This window comes from Panthera leo, chromosome B4, assembly GCF_018350215.1.
Source record: "Panthera leo isolate Ple1 chromosome B4, P.leo_Ple1_pat1.1, whole genome shotgun sequence".
Classification (NCBI taxonomy): domain Eukaryota; kingdom Metazoa; phylum Chordata; class Mammalia; order Carnivora; family Felidae; genus Panthera; species Panthera leo.
In genome coordinates, this window is record NC_056685.1 from 131,172,245 (window position 1) to 131,194,248 (window position 22,004).

At 57.3% G+C, this 22,004-nt stretch overlaps 1 protein-coding gene across 4 annotated transcripts; it reads left to right on the forward strand.

Annotated features, from left to right (window-relative positions):
* Positions 1-975: 975 nt before the first annotated feature.
* Positions 976-20,567, forward strand: PICK1 (protein interacting with PRKCA 1). 4 transcript variants are annotated; one of them, XM_042947782.1, is made up of 13 exons: positions 976-1,150; positions 1,461-1,558; positions 2,257-2,368; positions 10,494-10,622; positions 12,031-12,097; positions 13,220-13,309; positions 15,210-15,263; positions 15,768-15,830; positions 16,609-16,742; positions 17,122-17,214; positions 18,050-18,100; positions 18,950-19,094; positions 19,565-20,567. In XM_042947782.1, the coding sequence occupies exons 2-13, from the start codon at positions 1,518-1,520 to the stop codon at positions 19,876-19,878; spliced, it is 1,293 nt and encodes a 430-aa protein (XP_042803716.1). In that variant the 5' UTR covers positions 976-1,150; positions 1,461-1,517; the 3' UTR covers positions 19,879-20,567. The 4 variants fall into 4 exon arrangements, with proteins under 4 accessions (XP_042803716.1, XP_042803714.1, XP_042803713.1 ...); XM_042947780.1 differs by having other exon boundaries at positions 976-1,301; positions 19,565-20,566; XM_042947779.1 differs by having other exon boundaries at positions 976-1,203; positions 19,565-20,566.
* The last annotated feature ends 1,437 nt before the right edge of the window (positions 20,568-22,004 follow it).

Sequence of the window (22,004 nt, forward strand, 5' to 3'; positions counted from 1 at the left end):
GTTCCAGCCCTAGATCTGCCACCGACCATCTGTGAGGCCGAGGGAAGCTGCTTCTCTGAGCCTCAGTTTCCTTACTTGCACAGTTGTGGCTAACAATCCTTGTCCTCTTCTCACAGGGTCGTGCTGGACTTGGAAATCCCGTGAGTAACCTGAACGGCAGAGCAGTGGGAACACGGGGAGGTCGCCCCGTGTGGCATTCTGCACATTTGCTGAGGCTCAGATTATCTTCCTAAGGAGGGGGTGGCGTGGCGATCCCATCGGATGGTGGGGTATTCGGCTGATCATCCTTCTGTGTCTCTCCTTCCTCCGCTGCCCCTGGAGGAAGCTGTGACCCTCCGTGGGGCCCCAGCGGGGCTGCTCCCCAGGACTAAAGAGGGAGGTGAGGTGTGAGGAGCCTTTCGCCAAATACCGCAGAAGCATGTGCCTCAATGCTCTTAGTTTGCATATGGGGAAAGGGGGCACACAAAAGCAAAGGAAGGTAACTTGTCCAATCTGTGGTCAATAACTGAGCCACTGAATACAAGTGTGCAAGCCTTAAAAGGGCGCTGAACCCGGTGGCAGGAATCTCAGGGTCAAGATCTAGATCTTATACCACCTGGGGGGTGGCTCCGGACCAAAAATCCCTTGCCTTCTCTGGCATTGAGTTTCCTGGTCGCAGAACTGGGATTAGGCTCCAGGGGCCCTAAAAGCTCGGAGACTGTCATTCTAGCAGAGGAGAAACAAACAGCACCCTAAGACGGGGTGCTGAAAATCTGAGAGGGTTTGTATTCCCCTGAACTTCGCCGGAAGCCTCCGCGCCCAAGGATGCTTCCGTTGCCAGGCAACCGCCCGGCCGGCGTGGTCCCCCGCGTCCCGCTGAGGAAGCCGGGAAGAACCCTACCCTTATCAAGATGGCGGCGGCCACAGGGCGGGGGGCGGGGTTGGGCGCTGTCGGCCCGTCCAGACCTTTCCTCTGTTTCCGCTGTTTCATGCTAAGGGCGAGCTTCCGCCCATACTTGTTCTCGTTTCTGGTTCTCGGAGCCCAGGGAGCCAGGGAGGAAGGCTTGTCTGCAGGGATCGGGGCAGATACCCGGGTGGTGGAGAAGGCGGGACTTCCGCGTCTCGCCGGAAGTGACGCGACAGTCGCGGCCGCAGACAGGTGGAACGGCAGGTGGGTTCAGGTGCCAGCCCGGCCTGGACCCGGCGGAGGGACTGACGCTTCCGGTGAGCGACCGCGGTAGCTCCCAAGGGCCTGGAGACCCGTGGGGCGGCCTCTGGGGTCTGAGTCCACCGCCCTGGCCTGGAGTTCCCCCCTGTACCCAGTAAGAACCCTTTACCTTCCCGCCCCCAAACCCCGGGGACTCCCCCCACCGGCCAGAGGGAAGGGGGAGGGTCCGGCTCTCCCGGATCGCCGCGGTGGAGGTTGACATCTGGGCACTGCGGGTCCCTAAACCCTACGCTCTTTTCTCTCCCTGATCCAGTTCCCCATTCCTCTGCCGAGCTGGGCAGTTAGCCAGCCCCCCTCAACTCTCGGAACCATGTTTGCAGACTTGGATTATGACATCGAGGAGGACAAACTGTGAGTATTTTGTTCCCTTCAAGTCCCAGGGATGCACGAGCCCCAAGGGCCTCCAGATCCCCAGACTTCCCAGGTCCAGAGGCCCTTGCCTCTCACCCGGGGGTGGGGGGTGGGGGGGGATTGGGTCTTGTCCTGTAGCAGAAACGGACCCTGCCCTAACAGGAGCTCACCCTCTGTAGGGAGCTGTGGACACATTAGCAGATGATATTCCAGGGCCACATGGGCACTAATGGAGAATGGCCTGGCGACAAGGAGAGATCAGATGGGCCAGGGCTTTTGCTGGGATGTTTAGGGAAGACTTCGGAAAGAGGTGGCCACTGAGCCAGGTTTTGAAGGTGAACAGGAATCTCGTAAACGTAGCTTGCTCCCCGGCACAGATGATGAGTGGGACAGATTTTTAAAAATTGTTCGCCTCCTTACCAAAATGTATTCCCCATCACTCCGCTGCCCGTGTCCTTAGTGCTTCGTACAGTGTTCGACGTCAATAGGTTGTTAGCCAACGTTTGCTGAACGAGGAAGTGAGCGAAGGCAAATATTTTTCCACAACACATAAATAAACGCCGACCTCGTAGTGAAAGCTGAGAGGTAATTGAGCAGAGCGATTGAGAGATGGGTGACGGATAGTTTAACAGGAGCCTTCCCTGTGCCCTCGGTCATCCTTCCTCCCGGGGAAGCAGTCTCATGTCTTTTCTTTCTAGCGGAATCCCTACTGTGCCCGGGAAGGTGACCCTCCAGAAGGATGCTCAGAACCTGATCGGGATCAGCATAGGAGGAGGGGCCCAGTACTGTCCCTGCCTCTACATCGTCCAGGTACTGGCTGCCTTGGAGGTGGGGGTGAGGTCCTGGAAGGGGCGAGCCACCTCCCTACTTGGGCATGACCAGGGCAGGTTCATCCTCCACTCTGCAGAGCTGATGGCTCCCCGTCGCTGAGGTCTGACCTCAGAGAGGCCTTCCTGACCCCTCCCCCTCCAGCCGGCGTGCCCTGGTTTTCTTGTCATTTCAGCGTGTTCTTTTCCTTCTCAGCACTTGTCACCGTCTCTAATCACGGGTTTGCCGGTTAGTCATTCTCTATCTAGCCGCTTCCCAGACTCCGCGCGGTGAGGACAGGAGCCGAGTTTGCTTTGTTACCGCAGTCAGCACCCAGTGGCGTTCCTGGTGCGGGGTCGACCTTCGGTAAAAATGCCTCTCATGAATCCACGGAACCGAGTCTGCCCCGAGTCCTGGTGCAAGTCGAGTGTAGGGGAGAGTGTGCAAGTCCGTGAAGTAATAACGGTCTGAGTTCAAGTGTCACCTTCCCTGCTTAGCAGCCAGTTACTTAAACTCTCTGGGGCTCAGTTTCCTCACCTGGAAGGTGATGGTGTAAAATGTGAAGGTCACGGTGGCGGTTAAACAGAATGCCCCAAACAGTGCCTGGCATCCAGTAAACACCCATGAGGTAGTAGCTGTTACTATGTTTATGGCGGCTGTTCATTTTCCCAGACGATCTCCCGGAGGTGCTGAACAATTCCGTGGTTCTTGTCAAAGAGACTGCCCTGGTGATACTCTGTCAGCCGTGACTCAGGAGTGGGGACAGTTTTCTTTACCCCGTGGCTGGTCAGGAGTGACTGGTTTTTCGGTAGCCTCGGAAGGAAACTTGCCACCTCAGACGTAAACTTGACCTGGCTTCTACCCTGATCTAACTTTCTCAGCTAGGTAGTCATTGATGGCAGATGGGAGACTGTAGTCTCCCAGGATCTTGCAAGAGTCGCTTCTGGGCCTTGGAGACCGAGATTCCCGGGATCTGGCCCGGCCTGCTCAGGCTCAGGGTGCTGCCTTCACGAGCAGTTTGGTCTCCTGTGACCCAGGAGGTGTTAGGGAGGCCTGGCCCAGGCCTGGCCTCCTTGCTATGTGCCTTTTGGGCCCCTGCCCCCTCCCCCTCCTCACCTGTTTGGAGTCAGTTTTGCTTAAAAGAAACTGGGATTATACACTCATAGAATTTGGTTTTCTAAAAATCGAATTGTGTTGGGTACCTGCGTGGCTCAGTCGTTGAGCATCTGACTTTGGCTCAGGTCATGATCTCACGGTTTGTGAGTTCGAGTCCTACATCTGGTGAACGTGAGCCTCCACTGCAGGGAAAAAAAAACAAAAACAAAAACGCAAACCCCACTTTGGGTGAGACCTGCTTCCCTCTCTGTCTCTCTCTCTCTCTCTCTCTCTCTCTCTCTCTCTGCCCCTTGCTCACTTGTGCCCCCGCCTCCCACTCTCAACAGAAATTGAATTGTATTTTTATCAAAGCATATCCGATTTGCTCTGGACAAGTCAAGAGCACCAGAAGGCCTGTGTCAAACAACAGCCCACCTCTCCCACCCCTTCTTACCACCCTTCCCCACCCCCATCCGCCCTTCCCCTACCCCATCCGGCAGCAGCACCGCTTTTCCTCCCTTGTAGCTGTTTCTTCCGGTGCGTTTCCATTTTTCTCACTTAGACGCTTATCTTGTTACTTCTTGGTCTGTCACTTGTAAATATCTGTCAACTTTTCCCAGTCCGGTGGATGGGAATGTTAGCTGTCTTCCAGAACCACTCTGCTTTCTCTCACCCCAGCCCCCCCAGCATAGTGAGTTTGCAGTTTCCGCGAACCCACTGTCACCACCGTCAGCGCGGCAGGCCAGGCTCCAGCTAGGGATCAGGACGTGAAGAAAATAAAGAGCCCGTCCTCCCTAGCTCGTGTTGTAGGAGAACGGTAATGCGCTGTTCTGCATACTGAGCTTAGGGATCCTCCATGGTTGTGCCTTTTAAAAAGATTATTTAAGGGGTGTCTGGATGGCTCAGTCAGTTCAGCGGCCAACTCTGGATTTCGGCTCAGGTCATGATCTCACGGTTCACGAGTTCAAGCCCTACACTGGGCTCTGCCCAGACGCAGACGCACAAATTAGCGTCTGTGCTGGTTATTTTATTTTATTTAATTTTTTACAGTTTATTTATTTATTTTGAGAAAGAGCAAGCATTAGTGGGGTGGGGGGGGCAGAGAGAGGGGGAGAGAGGGAATCCCGGACAGGCCCTGGGCTGTCAGTGCAGAGCCCGACGCGGGGCTGGATCTCATGAACCACGAGATCGTCACCTGAGCTGAAATCAGGAGCCTGACGCTTAACCAGCTGAGCTACCCAGGCACCCCGTGTGCCGGTTATTTTCGATTGGTTGGTCATCTGGTTATTATAGAGGTTGTTTTTTTCTGGATATTTTATAGAAAAAGAATCTGCACACGTCACCTTTCGTATCTTGCTTCTTTCATAATGTTTTTGAATTTCAGTCAAGCTGTGGCATATTTCAGTAATTCATTCTTTTCACGGCTAATCTTCCATTTTGTGGATACCCCACAATTGGTTTACCCGTTTGGTGGACATGCGGGTTGTCTGCACCTTCCGGCTGTTACGAACGACACCACCGCAAACATGCACGCGCAGTTTCTGTGGGGACACGCGCTTTCCTTTTTAGGGGGTGCGTACCTGGGAGTGGCAGCGGCATTGCTGGGCCCCCGGTGCCTCTGTGTTTAACTTTTTGAGGAACCTCTGTCTCCATTCTTAACTCAGTTTTGTTTTTTGAAGTCGTTTCTTGGGGGGCACCTGGGTGGCTCGGTCGGTTCAGCGCCCAACTCTTGATTTCAGCTCAGGTTGGGATCTCATGGTTTGTGAGTTCGAGCCCTCGTGCTGACAGCTCAGAGCCAGCTTGGGATTCTCTCTCTCCCTCTCCCTCTGCCCCTCCCCCGCTCATGCTCTCTCCGTCTCAAAATAAATAAACTTAAAAAAAATTTAAAAATGAAGTCATTTCCTGGGTTTTCTCCCTTTGCACTCTCCTCGCACATTCAGGGCCCTTTGGCTCTTGTCGATAGCGCTGCTATAAACGTGGGTGTGCACGTGCCCCTTCGAAACAGCACACCTGTATCCCTTGGATAAATACCTAGTAGTGCAATTGCTGGGTCGTAGGATAGTTCTATTTTTAATTTTTTGAGGAACCTCCATACTGTTTTCCGGAGTGGCTGCACCAGCTTGCATTGCCACCAACAGTGCAAAAGAGATCCTCTTTCTCCGCATCCTCGCCAGCGTCTCTTGTTGCCTGAGTCGTTGATGTTAGCCGTTCTGACAAGTGTGAGGTGGTATCCATTGTTTTGATTTGTATTTCCCTGATGATGAGTGATGTGGAGCATTTTTTCATGTGCCGGTTGGCCATCTGGATGCCTTCTTTGGAGAAGTGCCTATTCATGTCTTTTGCCCATTTCTTCACTGGATTATTTGGGTTTTGGGTGTTGAGTTTGATAAGTTCTTTATAGATTTTGGATACTCACCCTTTATCTGATACGTCATTTGCAAGTATCTTCTCCCATTCTGTCGGTTGCCTTTTAGTTTTACTTACTGTTTCCTTCGCTGTGCAGAAGCTTTTTATTTTGACGCGGTCCCAGTAGTTCATTTTTGCTTTCGTTTCCCTTGCCTCCGGAGACGTGTTGAGTAAGAAGTTGCTGCGGCCAAGATCAAAGAGGCTTTTGCCTGCTTTCTCCTCGAGGATTCTGATGGTTTCCTGTCTTACATTGAGGTCTTTGATCCATTTTGAGTTTCTTTTTGTGGATGGTGTAAGAAAGTGGTCCACGTTCGTTCTTCTGCATGTCGCTGTCCAGTTTTCCCAGCACCACTTGCTGAAGAGACTGTCTTTATTCCATTGGATATTCTTTCCTGCTTTGTCAAAGATTAGTTGGCCACACGTTTGTGGGTCCATTTCTGGGTTCTCTATTCTGTTCCATTGATTATCTGTTCTTGTGCCAGTACCATACTGTCTTGATGATGACAGCTTTGTAGTATAGCTTGAAGTCCGGGATTGTGATGCCTCCTGCTTTGGTTTTCTTTTTTGAGATTGCTTTGGCTATTCGGGGTCTTTTCTGGTGCCATACAAATTTTAGGATTGTTTGTTCTGGCTCTGTGAAGAATGCTGGTGTTATTTTGATAGGGATTGCATTGAACACGTAGATTGCTTTGGGTAGTATCGACATTCTAACAATATTTGTTCTTCCTATCCAGGAGCATGGAATCTTTTTCCATTTTTTTGTGTCTTCAATTTCTTTCATAAGCTTTCTGTAGTTTTCAGTGTATAGATTTTTCACCTCTTTGGTTAGATTTATTCCTAGGTATTTTATGGGTTTTGGTGCAACTGTAAATGGGATCGATTCCTTGATTTCTCTTTCTGTTGCTTCATTATTGGGGTATAGGAATGCAACCGATTTCTGTGCATTGACTTTATATCCTGCAACTTTGCTGAATTCGTGAATCAGTTCTAGCAGTTTTTTTGGTAGAATCTTTTGAGTTTTCAATATAGAGTATCATGTCACTGCAAAGAGTGAAAGTTTGACCTCCTCCTGGCCGATTTGGAAGCCTTTTATTTCTCTGTGTTTTCTGATTACAGAAGCTAAGATTTCCAGGACTATGTTGAATAACAGTGGCAAGAGTGGACATCCCTGTCTTATTCCTGACCTTAGGAGGAAGCCCTCAGTTTTTCCCCTTTGAGGATGAAATTAGTGTTGGGTGTTTCACATATGGCTTTTATGATCTCGAGGTATGATCCTTCTATCCCTACTTTCTTGAGGGTTTTTATCAAGAAAGGATGCTGTATTTTGTCAAATGCTTTCTCTGCATCTACTGAGAGGATCATATGGTTCTTGTCCTTTCTTTTATTGATATGATGAATCACGTTAATTGTTTTGTGGATATTGAACCAGCCCTGCATCCCAGGTTTAAATCCCACTTGGTCGTGGTGAATAATTTTTTTAATGTATTGTTGGATCTGGTTGGCTAATAATCTTGTTGAGGATTTTTGCATCCGTGTTCATCAGGAAAATTGGTCTGTAGTTCTCCTTTTTAGTGGGGTAAGAGTCTTTTTCTTGTTTTGTCTCTCTCTCTCTCTTTTTTCCCATTTGTACTTTTGTTTTTTTCTGAAATTCCACATATGAATGAAATCATATGGCATTTGTCTTTCTCTGACTTACTTCGCTCAGCATCATACTCTCTAGATCCATCTATGTCTTTGCAAATGGCAAGATTTCCTTCTTTTTTATGGCTTTGCATATTGTGTCTCTATATACCACATCTTCTTTATCCATTCATTGGTCGATGGACAGTTGGGCTGCTTCCATATCTTGGCTGCTGTAAATAATGTTGCTATAAACATAGGGGTGCACGTATCCCTGTGAATTAGTGTTTTTGTGGGGTGAGTGGGTAACTCAGTCAGTTAAGCGTTCAACTCTTGATATCAGCTCAGCTTGTGATCTCGTGTTTCGTGAGATCGAGCCCCACATTGGGCTCTGTGCTGTGCGTGGAGCCTGCTTGGGATTCTCTCTCCTCTCTCTGCCCCTCTTCCCCGTTCACACACACACACTCTCTCTCTCTCTCTCAAAAAAATAAATAAACATGAAAAAGAAAAGAATTAGTGTTTTTGTTTTCTTTGCGTAAACACTCAGTAGTGCGATTGCTGGATCGTAAGATGGTTCTATTTTTAACTTTTTGAGGAACCTCCACACTGTTTTCCAGAGCAGCTGCACCAGTTTGCATTCCCACCAACGGTGCCAGAGGGTTCCTTTTTCTCCACATCCTTGCCAACACCTGTTGTTTCTTGTGTTGTTGATTTTAGCCGTTCTGACAGGTGTGAGGTGGTATCTCATTGTGCTTTTGATTTGAATTTCTCCGACGGTGAGTGATGTTGAGCATCTTTTCATGTGCCTGGTGGTCATCTGGATGTCTTCTTTGGAGAAATGTCTGTTCAGGTCTTTTGCCAATTTTGTAATTGGGTTATTTGATTTTGGGGTATTGAGTTTTGTAAGTTCGTTATATATTTTGGATACTAGCCCTTTATCAGATTGGTCACTTGCAAATATCTTCTCCCATTCCGTCGGTTGCCTTTTAGTTTTGTTGATTTTTTCCTTTGCTGCCCTGGACAGGAGCCGCCTTCCTCGGCTTACTTCCTGATCGTGGTGGAACACATCCTCCTGTAGCTTTCTGAGAGAGGCTGCCGGGGAGCTGAATATTTTGAGAGCTTGTGTCTCTGAAAATGCCATTATCCTGTCTTTGTTGTGATTTTCATTTTCTTTCCATCTGACGCTTGGCCAGATCAAATTCAAGAATGACAAGTTTGAGGGGCGCCTGAGTGGCTCAGTCGGTTAAGCGACCGACTTCGGGTCAGGTCATGATCTCGCGGTTTGTGAGTTCGAGCCCCGTGTCCGGCTCTGTGCTGACAGCTCGGAGCCTGGAGCCTGCTTCATATTCTGTGTCTCCCCCTCTCTCTGCCCCTCCCCTGCTCACGCTCTGTCTCTCTCTGTCTCTCGATAACAAATAAATGTTAAAAAAAAAAAAAAAGAGTGACAAGTTTGAAAATAATTTTTCACTTAGAGATTCGATGGCATTTTATTATCTTTGGACACGAGCACTGTTGTTATGTCTGATGCTTTTCTTATCTGTGACTCTTTATCTGTGATGCCTTCTGTCCTTGAAATGTCAAGACTCTTGGGAACTTCTTCTTGTCCTTGGCAACTTGAAGGGCCATAACGATGGCTCTTGGCACAGGCCTTTTTCTGTCTGTTGTGCCGGAGCCTCAGAGGGTGTGTTCCTCAGGGAGCCTCGTGTCTTTCTCTGCCCTGGGAGTCTTGAGTATTAGCTCTTTGATGAGATCCCGCTCTCTGGTTTCTGTTCCCTCTTGTGGGACCCCTCTTGGTTGGTGTTGGGCTTCCTGAATGGACCTTCTTATATTTTTCTTTCTCTTTTCTTCTGGCTGTCCAGTTTGTCAGTTTCCTCGGCTTGGTTTCCCTAGCTTCTTTGACATTGTACATTTCAATTAGATTTTGCATTGCTAAGAGATCTTTCCTATTTCCGAGTCGATCCTTTTACATCATCCTGGTTTCCTTTTTCTAATCACCTTGAAGATGTTAATTATGGTTTTCCTTTTGTTTTTCTGTTACCTCTGCTTTGTCGCTGCTTCCTATGGTTCCTTTTTTTCTGTTTAAGTATTTTTCACGTGGGGCACCTTTCTCAAGTGCCCGTCCTTACATTAAGAATGAACCATCACAGGCACTTACTACCATGAAGATCCGTGTGCAGGCCGTGTCGGGTGGGCTTCCCGTGGAGCGGTCGGGCATCAGGCAAGCTGTGGGGGGATCTCCCGGTGTCTACATCGACGGGCCGTTCAGGGCAGGGGCCTCCAGTCTCCCTCGGGGAAGGGCAGTAAGCCTGGCTGCTGGCATTCTGGGGCCCCAGTGGGGCTAGAGGGCTTTGGGACTCGCTAAACCTGAATCTGTCTAGACTCGTGCCTCACTCCCACCTCCCTCGGTCCCTGGGCCTGAGTCGGGAGCTTCTCTGGGGAAACCCATCTCCATCTTGCCCAGAGAAGGGGGAGTGGGCGGCTGTGTGGACAGGGAGGGAGCCCAGAGTTGAGTCCATTCCCTACTTTCTACACCTTGCCTTCTAACCACCTGTGGCTGTTTCCAGAGGTCCGCTTCCCGACCCTCTCGCAATTTCCAGCAAAGATTAGATCTCTCTTACTAAAGCCCCTCTGCGGGCCCTTGGCTTCCCACTGTCCAGCTTCCAAGGACAGGTGGATCCTCTCGCTGGTGCGGTCTCCTTTATCAGTTTTTAAAAAAATAATCCCCGGGGCGCCTGGGTGGCTCCGTCGATTAAGCGTCCGATTTCGGCTCAGGTCATGATCTCGCGGTCCGTGAGTTCAAGCCCCGCGTCGGGCTCTGTGCTGACAGCTCAGAGCCCGGAGCCCGTTTCCGATTCTGTGTCTCCCTCTCTCTCTGCCACTCCCCCATTCACGCTCTGTCTCTTTCTCTGTCTCAAAAATAAATGAACGTTAAAAAAAATTGAAAAAGAAATAATCCCTGTGTTCTTAGTGTGATGCTCTGCCCACCTCCCCCACCCTGCACCCACAGGTGTTTGACAACACCCCGGCAGCCCTGGACGGCACTGTGGCGGCTGGCGACGAGATCACCGGTGTCAACGGCAGGTCAATCAAAGGCAAAACGAAGGTGGAGGTGGCGAAGATGATTCAGGAGGTGAAGGTAAGCCTGCTGCGGGGGTGGGGACACAGGCACCCTTCTGGGACGCCCAGCCTGCCAGAGGCCCCGGCGGGCCTGCAAGGAGACGGGCCCTCTCTCGGCTACCTCCTTGGTGCGCCGGGGTCTGGGCCACACTCCAGCCTCCCTCGGTGGCCCCCACGCGTGGTCAGTAAATACCTCAGGGCAAGCCAGCGTGTCCCCCCTCAGGGCTGGAGCTGGAGCTGGAAGTCCAAGGTGATCCCGCCGGGGTCAGTAGACCCTCGATAAATGTCAGTTGGGCCATGCTGGGCCTGGGAGGGGAAGGAGGAAAGAGAAGCCCCCCCCTCCTCATCCCTGTAGGGACTTTCAGTCCCCTGGGTCCTCCTGGGCTCACAGACTCCCCCCCCCCCCCCCCATCCTCTGAGCCCCCCATGGTGCCCACGAGGACGAGAGCTGTTGTGTGTGCACAGCCTTGACATCAACACAAGGATCGCCCGGCTCCCGTGTTTGGGTGCGGGCAGGGACTACCGTCCCCATTTCACTGGTGCCCGGAGAGAGGAAGGGATTGGCTTTGGTCACACGGCGGGACCAGAGCCCAGGTCTGACTCCCGCTGCTCCAGCCGCTGTCGGTCCTGGGGCCCCGGCATGCTCTGCCGCAGCCCGAGAGAGAGCCTCGTGCATCCGCGCGACTCTGGCGGCGTCAGGCCAGTTTGGTTCCCCTTCAGGACTCATTTTTGAAATCCTGTTTCGCATTCGAATGGATCCTGCCCCAAGTTCAAGGGTCTTAGGATTGCGTGGATGAGAGTGCCCGTGGTGGCCTCACGTGGTTAGGGAAGGCTTCTCAGGAGAAGCCGGGCACTTCTCTTCCAGATGTAGAATGCGACGTGCGTCAGCCTCCCTTGCTGCCTCGGTCCCTGGGAGGTTGGGGCCGCCCTGCACCTGCTCCTTGGAGCCCCAACACCGGGCACAGAGAAAGTATGCAGACATACTAGCTGAGTGAATGGAGGTACCCCTCAGGATGGGGTGGCTTCGAGCGCAGAAGACACTCCACGTGGGGCAAATGGCGTAGCGAAGGCTTGGAGCATGGCGTGCGTCGGGGAGGCGGGGCACCTGATCCGGCCAGAGCACGGGACATCAGGGACTGCCACGCCGTGAGCTCTGTGGCAGCAGGGACTGTGTCTGCCCTTGTCCCCGCTGCTTCCCCGGGGCCTGGCACATAGCAGGACGAGGAGGGACTGGAAACAAACCGGTTAAGGCAGGGCCGTGTCACAGCCCTTGGCCTGGCATGGCAGAATCCATAGTTGGTCTGGGTCCTTCCCGGGGCTCAGGATTCTCTCGTGACCGCAGATTTGGGGGCGGACAGGCCTTCCCCAGGGAAGGGGTCTGGGACCCAGGAGACTCCATCTGAACTCTGCCTATCCTGCTTTTCCAGGGGGAGGTGACTATTCACTACAACAAGCTGCAGGCGGACCCCAAGCAGGGCATGTCCCTGGACATTGGTAAGCTGGACCAGAGCAGGGGCCCCACAGGCACCTGGCCCCTCCTCTGCCTCTTTATGACAGTGTGTCAGGAGCTACGTGGCTTTTGACCAAGCCAGTGCAGAGGGCCTGGGAGGACCCACGATGCTCTCCCGCCTGCCACTGGCTCCCAAGAATCAGTCCTTGATTTCGCTCTGCCCCGTGTTTCAGCCCTCTCCCCTGGCCACCTCCTCTGGGACCTTGCTGCCTTAGGGTGGCCCCTTAGAGGCCAGCCCCTCACCCTTCCAAAAGGGAGGGCGGCTCACAATGAGGCGTGGTGCCCCATGACCACCCGCACGCCCCTGCTCGGCCCTGGCCTCCTCTTCCGCCTCCCTACTCCCGGGAGGGCTCGAGGTCTGAACTGGACCTCAGGCCTTGGGCCGAGGGTCGCAGGCCAGCCCCTCCTCCCACGGCATTCCCTGGGACAGGTTGCCTCCTGCAAGGGGGGCTGGGTTTGGCTCTGTAGTAACTTCAAAACTCCAGGCTGGACAGCAGCTTCGAAGTCCTCTGGACCAGCCGCCTCATCCCGCATCAAGGCCTGCGGCCCAGAGAGGGCTCTGCGTCCCCTGGGTGAATGCACGCGCAGATCTCTGGGCTCTGGAGCCCGGCACGCTTTTCCTCCACCCTAGGGCCGCAGCCACCTCCTGTTGTTTTTAAAGGAAAGAGGCTAAGAGCAGGTCAAGTCTGTCCTGAAGGTTCTCCCTAGAAAAGCCCTGTGGTGCCATCCCGGTCCCCTTCCAGGGACTAAGTATACGAACACATACACGATACTTGAGTCCGGGGTCTGAGGCCACTTGTGGTTGAGGGCACCTCCGCTCCCAGGTGCGGAAGGGACAAGAGGCTCTCCCTGGTTTGCCTCTTGGCATTACACGTATTTAGCTCCTTCCAGCTCCCGACACTGCCCTCGTGTGGAGTGAATAGGGCAGGGGGCCCAGCACGCCCTCCTGGGGCTCCCCCCACTCCACGTTCACCCCTGCACTAAACATCAGCGCGGCCCCTCAGCCCCTGCCGTCGCTTGCAGTGGGAGATGAGCTGGGGCAGGGATGGCCTGAGGGCCCTGCTGTAGATTACCTGTCACTGAGTCCCTTTCTCGCCTGGTCCCAGTGTTGAAGAAGGTAAAGCATCGGCTGGTAGAGAACATGAGTTCGGGGACCGCGGACGCCCTGGGCCTGAGCCGGGCCATCCTGTGCAATGGTGAGTCCTGTCCTCCCACCCAGCTGCCCCGGGGACGAGGTCTCAGGCCCAGGCTTCTGGAGAGAGGGGCGCCTTGGCTGCCCACGTTGCTGATGTGGGTCCTGCTGCCTGTGGGGCTGACGGTCACCATCCACTTGCCCATGGGCCTCTCTGCCTCCCCAAGAGCGCCTGCAGCCGTCAGCCCAGGCGGCCATGGCCCCCACACCCCGGTGGGGATCCCGCGCCCGGGTCACAGATGAGACCAGCACACAGTATGGAGGTGCTTCCTTCCAGCAGCCCGAGCCGGCGCCTTCGCCACTGCCCCCGGCTGCTGTCACAGCGTTGGCCGCAGCCACCGCGTGCCCTCTTCTCCAGTGTGGCCCCGGCTCCCTGCTCCTGTACCGCCCACCTCGCGCCTACCTTTCTCCAGAAGGTGGCGCTGCTGCCCTCGTCTTGGTGGTTTCTGCCCGGGACTGGGGGTGGGGGCGGGGAGCCACGGACACGCACGTTCACACCCACGCATGTGTGTGGCCAGCAAAACACTTGGTCCTGCTCCGACCGTCCCCAGCCCGGATTTATAAATAGCAGTTCTGCCGTATATATATGTGGGGGCGGCTATAAATGCCTATATATATATGGTAGGCTCAGCTGGGCCTCATTGGCTGGGACGTGGGGGTGGGGTCTGAGCCCGTTCCAAACGGCTACAAAAGTGGCAGCTGCTATTTTCAGCTTCTTGGTGTCTATAAATCCCGGTCACTGTAGTTACCATGCGTTGAGACAAAATTAGAACTGGTTGTTGTGTTTTTCCCCCCAAACCTTGCAATTTCCCCAGCCTTAAATAGGGTTTCTAAAATTGAAGCTGTCATGATGTCCCATGACCCAGCTAAAAACAACAGCGCGGCCCTTACGTGGCTCCTTTCCTGCCAGGCTGGCCAGGTGCCAGGGCTCCGGGGAGCCAGCGCCTGGGGGCCGGCCGGTGGCCAAGCTCCTGAATGCCCCCTACCAGGTGCCCTCCCCCCAGAGCCCACCCTCCTCCCTGCCCCCTGACACGCGGCCACTGTCTCTGCCCGCACTCCGCTTCTGCTCCCCTCCTGTCACTCAACAAGCCCTCAAGGTTACTCTGGTCATTTGTTGCCCCCACCCCCACCCCACCCCCTCTGCTGGACCGTGAGCCTCGAGGGCATGTCTTGGAGCTCATGACTCCGGCACACGAAAGGTGCTTGAGAAACACAGCCGTCAAGCGGGTGGAGATGTCCACCCAGGTCCGGTGCCAGGTCTGCCTCCAGGCCCCTCCCGAATTGGCCTTCCTGCCCCACTCGGTTCTCCCTTCTGAGCCCGAACCTTCTGAGCCGTCGCGATGGCGATGGCGATGGCTTCTGCGGGAGGGGCTGCGCCGTGCCTGCGTGAGAGTTGTCAAAACAGCTCCTCTCTGGCTCCTGCCTTCCTCCTTGGCTGTGGGCAGGGTTTGTGTTAGACGTACGGGAGCCTTGACTGCTCGAGAGGGCCCGCCTTTGGCTGGCGGTGGGGAGCCACCCCCGGGTTGGGCCTCGGGGAGGGCCCAGCCGGTTTTCGCTGGTGACCCGCACTGGTGCCTCCGTGGCCGTCGCCTTTCTGGCCCTCTGATGTGCCCGTCCTGCGTGGGGCATCGGGGGACAGCTCGTCTCAGGAGCCGCCCCGGGGGCGGCCCTGCCTGTCCCCCGCTCGCCCGTGGTTTGGGTGGCCCGGGTCGCTACGAAACGCTTCCGGGACCGGCTGAGATGCCAGACCCCCCCGCCCCTGGGACCCCGGCCCGTGCCAGTCCTGCTTCTCCTCTGGGCGCTGCCTCTCCCCTCCCCAGCCTGGCTCAGGCCGCCCCTGGCTCTCTCCTCGCCCCACGCTCGCCGAGACTCACTGGCCTCACCTTCTCCTCTGACCCCCGCAGACGGGCTTGTCAAGAGGCTGGAGGAGCTGGAGCGGACCGCCGAGCTGTATAAAGGTGAGCGGGCGCACACTCTGGCCGCCGGCCGCGTGCCCGGAGGGAGGTGTGCCCGGCCGGGCGGTAAGTGCCCAGCACGGCTCCGCCCTGGGGTAGAGCTTTAGGGCCCTGCGGCCATTAGGAACTCTTCAGAAAAAGAAGCCTCTCATCACTTCCTTTTTCTGACTACGGAAGTAACACGCATCCACAAAAAGTCGAGCGGTGGCACGCGTAGACAAGGCGAGAGTCTCTCAGAGCCCCGCCGTCTCCCGGAGACGAAGCCCATAGAAGGCCTCGTTCACCTTCTGCCCCCGCCAAGTCCTGGCTCCCCTGTCTGACGGCGGCTCCTCTCGGGTGGCGCTGGGGGCTAAGCCTTCGACCCCAGGCCCTAGTGTGACTGTGGGAAAAGCCAGCGAACTCAGGAACAGGGAGGGCCCGGGGGTGGGGGTTGGAGGCCGTGTCCCGGGGGGCCCTTGTGGTCTCACCACGTGCCCCCGTGCCCCTCTGGTTGGGTCTCTCCCGCAGGAATGACAGAACACGCCAAGAATCTCCTGCGGGCCTTTTATGAGCTGTCACAGACCCACCGGGGTAAGGGCACCCCCAAACCTGCCAAGTGGCCCCGGGAAGACCCTCACTCCCTCGTCAGCTCAGTCCTTCCCCGTACGGCGAGGGTGTGGCTGATCCCCTCCCCGGGACCTTTCTCACGCCCCCACTCGGGTGGACCCCACAGCACCTGACCTCGGGCCCTTTCCGGGCCGGGCCTTGCCTAGATGCTGGGATATAGCAATAAGGGAGGCCAGTCGGGAACGTGTGGACCAGCCGGTCTTCTGTGGGGGCCCAGGCTCTCGTCTGGGCCCTGCCCAGTCTTACCTGTACCGCCTTACTGCGTACGGGGCCTTTCTTACTTGTGGTCTCATTTCCTACAAGGCTGTTAGCTGGGCAGGGCAGGGCAGCTGCAGTTAAGCCCCGTTTCCGGTTGGGAAAATGAAGCCCCGACAGAGGAAATAGTCACGCAGCTCCTTAGGGCAGAGCTGGCCTTAGGACCCAGGCATCCAGAGTCCCAGACCGGTTCTCCCCTGTCGGGCAACGCTGGCTTCTCCAACCTTGACCGAGCCTCCTTCCCTCATGCGCCGGTCACTCTGGGGAACGAGGGCCACTCCGTCAGGTACAGCCCCGGCTCCCTTAGGGGGTTCAGACCCAACTCGCTTCAGGCGTAGAACCACCTACCTGGGTTTGTAGACTTCATGCGGACCTTGGCCTTCAGCCTGCCGGGCCCCCCTGCCCTGCCGCTTCTCCCCACCGAATCCCGGGCTCCTCCACGAAGGGGTCAAGTAGGGGCAGTCTTCAGGGCAGACTTGTCCCGCAGCCTTTGGGGACGTGTTCTCCGTGATTGGGGTGCGGGAGCCCCAGCCAGCTGCGAGCGAGGCTTTTGTGAAGTTTGCCGACGCCCACCGCAGCATCGAGAAGTTCGGCATCCGGCTGCTGAAAACCATCAAGCCGGTAGGTCACGTCGAGCACGCGTGTGTCAGCCTGTGAGGGTAGAGAGGGGGCAGCACGGCACGCAGAAAGGGTCCCGTACTGGAGTTGGAAACCTGGGGTGCGGGTCCGGCTTGGTCACCGACGTGGCTGACGGGGGGGGGGGGGTAAGTCGCTCTGTCCCCCCGGCCTCACTCGGCATTGACCGACTCACTCGTTAAGTCTGCCCTTGGCCTGGCCTGGCCTCTCGCCCTTCAGTGGACAGAGCCGTCTGGGAGCGCCCTTTGGCTCTGACGCCTGAGTCCACTAGAAGAATTGACGGATCGGTGTCATGCTTTGTCAGCTGGCCAGCCTGCCCCCTGCCCCTGGGGGACTGAGCATCCGCCCCCTCCATCCCTTCCAGATGCTGACAGACCTGAACACCTATCTCAACAAAGCCATCCCAGACACTCGCCTCACCATCAAGAAGTACCTGGACGTCAAGTTTGAGTACCTGGTGAGTGGAGTCTCCAGTCTCTGGGGAGGGAAGGGTCTGGCACCACGGGGAGGGAGCCCCCCTGGAGGTTTGCCCCTTAGGGGGCCACAGGGTGGCAAGCCGGATGGGGCCAGCCTCGGTCGTGTCTGATTGAGGGTGTGGGACCAGGGACCTGGGAGGTACTGGAATTGGGCAGCAGCCTGGACACTGGCCCCAACTGCTGAGAGGAGACTCTGGGAGGCTGGGAGCCTGGGGTAGGCAGAGGGCTTATTCTGGACCACTCTGACCTCTTGGGATTTTGGGGTCACTTTTACCAGTGGGTCAGTGGTTATAAAGTAGGTGCCAAGGGACATTATTGAGTTTTATGTTTACGTAATAATTCTCATGGTCAAAGGAGTTGAGGGAAAATGCTCCGTGAAGCAAGCCAAGGTTCCTTTGCTGCAGGACTTCTCAGAGCCTTTGACAGGCCTATGTGTAGCATGAGTCTTCAAGGGCCTTCCCACGCTCTTTTGACCACGGAATCCCTTTTTTCCCAGAGCATCTTGAGTTTAGTAAACGCTGGGCTGTTTTCTCAGGCCCTTGCCAGCCTCCCGGATGCGTGCTCGCTCCCGCGTGCTCCCACGTGCACCTCGCCCCGGGCCTCCCCGAGCAAGGGCCGGTCTGAGTGAGGTGCCAGCCTGCCCCTGACATGTCTCAGCCTGTCCTGGTTGAGGATGCGCAGGGCCCAGGAGGCCTGGCGTGGCTGCTCCTTGGCGGGGGGCGTAGGGGTTCTGTGGCGTGGGAGGAAGTGGGGCACAGGGTGGCCAGCCCTAAGGTGCCGCCGCCCTGACATCGTGGCCTCGCCCGTCCCACACAGTCCTACTGCCTGAAGGTGAAGGAGATGGACGACGAGGAGTACAGCTGCATCGTGAGTCCTCAGGGGCTGTCGGGCGGCCCTGGTGTGGGAAAGGGGGCTGTATGCACCCCCGCTTGTCTCCCAGGCCCGAGAATGTCCTGGGTCTGCCAGGGGCACCGGGGCGGGGGGGTCAGGCCTACCTGGGAGAGGCTTGGGGTCTGGCCGGGCTTTTGTCTCTGGAGCTGTGGGGCTCTGTGCCCCAACCCTGGCCAGCTTGCCGTAGGACCCCCCCCCCTCCCGAAACCAGCCCCTCTGGGCCCTGTGAGGCTCTTGCGGGGAAAACCTGACTTTCCTCCCTCCCAAGAGGTGTTTTTGATCTAAATTTTTCATATTTTTTTAAAATTTTTTTTTAACTTTTTTTTTTTAATTTATTTTTGAGACAGGGAGAGACAGAGCATGAACAGGGGAGGGTCAGAGAGAGAGGGAGACACAGAATCCGAAACAGGCCCCAGGCTCTGAGCTGTCAGCACAGAGCCCAACGCGGGGCTCAAACTCACGGACTGCGAGATCCTGACCTGAGCCGAAGTCGGCCGCCTAACTGACTGAGCCACCCAGGCGCCCCTAAATTTTTCATATTTTTGATGGCAGGATCCACCCTAGGACTAGATGTTCGCTGTTTAATGTGGCGAGGATTTGGTTTTTTGTCCCCCTCCCCCCCCCCCCCCCCTGCCAAAGGTATGAGCAGGTGCTTCTGGCCATCCCTGGCGTCCTCAGAAGTGGTAGCTTTGACGAGTGCCCTGTGTGCAGGCGAGTGAGCTGGCGGCTGGGCTCTGCAGCCTTCCTGCCCCCTGCCCCCATCTGTCCCAGGGCAGGCCCCGCCCGCCCCCTGCCAGGTCCCTGACGGTCACCTCCCTGCCCCAGGCCCTGGGGGAGCCCCTGTACCGCGTGAGCACTGGCAACTACGAGTATCGCCTGATCCTGCGCTGTCGCCAGGAGGCCCGTGCCCGCTTCTCCCAGATGCGCAAAGATGTGCTGGAGAAGGTGGAGTTGCTGGACCAGAAGCACGGTGAGGGGCGTAGGTGGGCGCCGGGGGCCTCGGGGGCGCGCCCCGGCCCAGCCCTGTACCGCCCTCCGGGTTGGGGGCGGGGGGCGGGGGCTGCCGGCCTCTCCCCATCTCAGAGCCGGGAAAACCGCGGCCTGGACAGGTAGGCGCTTACGTGAGGTCCCACGGCCAGGCCATGGCGGGGCTTTGAGTCCGACCCAAGAGGGACGGTCCTGGCAGAAACGCAGCCCCCTTCCTGGGGTCTGGCCTGAGTGGGGCCGGTCCACGCCCTGTGGGCGCAGTGGGGTGCGGGCCCGGCTCCCCCTCTCCCTGACGCGGGAGCTGGGAGACCCGGCCTTGCCCGCTCCCAGGGCGCGAGGCCTCCGCGGGGCGCGGGGGCGGGAAGCCCGGGGGGAGGGGCAGGGGGCGCCCGGGCAGGCTTGGAGGGGCTTCTCCACCGGCGCCTGTCCGCTTGCCCCCCCTCCCCAGTCCAGGACATCGTGTTCCAGCTGCGGCGCTTCGTATCCACCATGTCCCAGTACTACAACGACTGCTACGCGGTGCTGCGCGACGCCGACGTCTTCCCCATCGAGGTGGACCTGGCCCACACCACGCTGGCCTACGGCCTCAGCCAGGAGGAGTTCACCGACGGGGAGGACGAGGAGGACGAAGACGACGAGGACACGGCAGCTGGGGAGCCGTCCAGGGATGCGCGAGGGGCCGCCGGGCCCCTGGACCAGGGCGGGAGCTGGTGTGGCTCCTGAGTTGCCCCCGTGGGGTGCGGAGCTGGGGCGGGGGGGCAGGGTGAGCGGGAGGACGGCGCCCGGAAGCGGGGGCGGGGCCGCCGCACGACAGGGCGGAGCCGAAAGGCCCTGCTGGCTTGGGGCGCCCGCCTCCCTGCTCCTCTGTCCTAGCTCAGCGAGCCCGAGCCCGGGGCCCCCGTCCGGGAAAAGGCCCGGCCCCGGACACCAGCCCCCTCCCCCCTCCCTCCTCCCTCCCCAGCCAGATGGAGAGCTTGGCCTCTGGAACTGCCTTAGGAAGGAGAGGGGGGGCGGAAAGGAGGAGTGGTGGGAGGCGGCAGAAGTCCAGGACCCGTCCCCCCTGGGCGGCGCCACTGTCCCCACCTGGAGCCTGCCGGAGCTGGGGGGGCCGTGGGTGGACGGCCGAGGTTGAGGCCAGCGTCTCACGTACACCCGCACCTCGCCCAGGGCGGCCCCACCGCAGCCCACACTCACACCTCGGCGGCCTTTATTTATTTCGTGCCCCCGGCTCAGCCGCTTCCCCGGGGAGGGGCTGGGCGCCGGGCCTGTATCGAATAAACACGAACCCAGACGGAGCTGGGCTCTTCGCGGTGGCCTCAGACCCCCCCTCCCCTCAGCGCCCCGCCTGCTGCCTCCCCGGTCTCCGGGGAGGGTGGGCGACAAGATTTGTGGACGTTCCCTTCGAATATGTCATTTACGCCTCACACTAGCTCTGTGACTGGCACTACCGTCCCCGTTGACAGACGGGAAACCGAGGCTAGAGACGTGTCTTGCTCAGGGCCACCCAGCGTTACAGGGACAGGGTGGGCTTTGGAGTTCAATCTGTCGGGTCCCCGAGGCTCTGGGGAGCCTTTCCTGTCCTCCCGTATCTTTGATCTGTCAGTGCTTCCGGCCAGCAGCCCAGCCTTTATTTGGGGAAGGACAGGACAGACCCTGAGTCAGGAGGCCCCGAGGCCCCACGTCGGGGAGAGAACGTAGGGTGCCCCCACCCTCCGGCCGTGCCTGTTCTGCCAGGGCCGTGGGAGAAGGGCAGTGGAGAAAGCCACCCTCGTACCCCGTGTCTTTGCAGGGTGGCCGTGTGTCCCGTGAGCCGCGCATCAGTCTGTACCTGCGGTCCCGTGTAATTAATAGTGTCCCTGTTTGGACACTGAATTATACGGTCATCCCGACGAGGGAAGAGTCTGGGGGGGGTGGGCAGAGGCTAACATGGGGCGGGGGGAGAATGGCTTTCTGCTTATTAGCTGTGAGTTCACGGGTCACGGGCAACAGCCCGAATGGGACTGTCAAGCGTGGAGGGAGGGACGGGCTGTCGCTAGGAGCCCACGCAGGTCCCCTGGAGCTGCCAGACCAGACCGCCTCTCTGAAGGAACAGCCAGTGTGGAGGCCAAGGGCACAGACTGCAGCCAACCACCTGGATTCCCGTCACAGCCTCTCTAACCCTGAGCTCCTCCCTGAGCTCTCTGTGCCTCGGTTTCCCTGTCTGTGATTGTGGCCAATAACAGGTCCCTGCCTTAGTGGGCTATTTTGAGCATCCCAGGAGGTGATGCCTGGAAAGGACTTAGTGCCTGGCACAGTCTGGGCGCCGTGAGTGTTAGATCAAACGTAGTCACTGCTCCAGTGACCCAGGGGGAACCTCAGACCTGTGTGAGCCAGCCAGGCACCTGGAGGGCTCCCCACATCCTGTGTAGGGCCTGGATGGAAAATGAGACCAACAGGGAGGTGGGGGGGGGGGGGGGTCGCTGGGAGGATGGGCTCTCTTGAGCCCATGGCTGGATAGTCCGGGTCTGTGGTGGGAAGGCTCTTCCTTCCCACGCTTGGGCCTGGTCCCCACACCCACGATTGGGAGGGAGAGAAGCCGAGAAAGTGGTGTCAGGTTTGTGGGAGGGCTCCCCGCACTTGGATCAAAGCGCAAGAGGTCAAAAGTCAAAGTGCAAGAGAGACCGCTAGTGCCCCGGAGTCTGGGAACACCTCCCCCTCCACGCCCCACCCTTCCCCCTCTCTGCCACTTCCTCCCCCGACAGCTTCCAGGTCTGAGGGCCCCGAGCAGAGCCTCCCGGGCTCCTTCCGACCACCGACCCCCGGGGGGGGGGGGGGGGGGCAGCCAGAGCCGCCAAGACGCAGGAACAGGACTCGGTCTCGCAGCGGAGCTTTATGCACTTGAGTTTCACGCAGG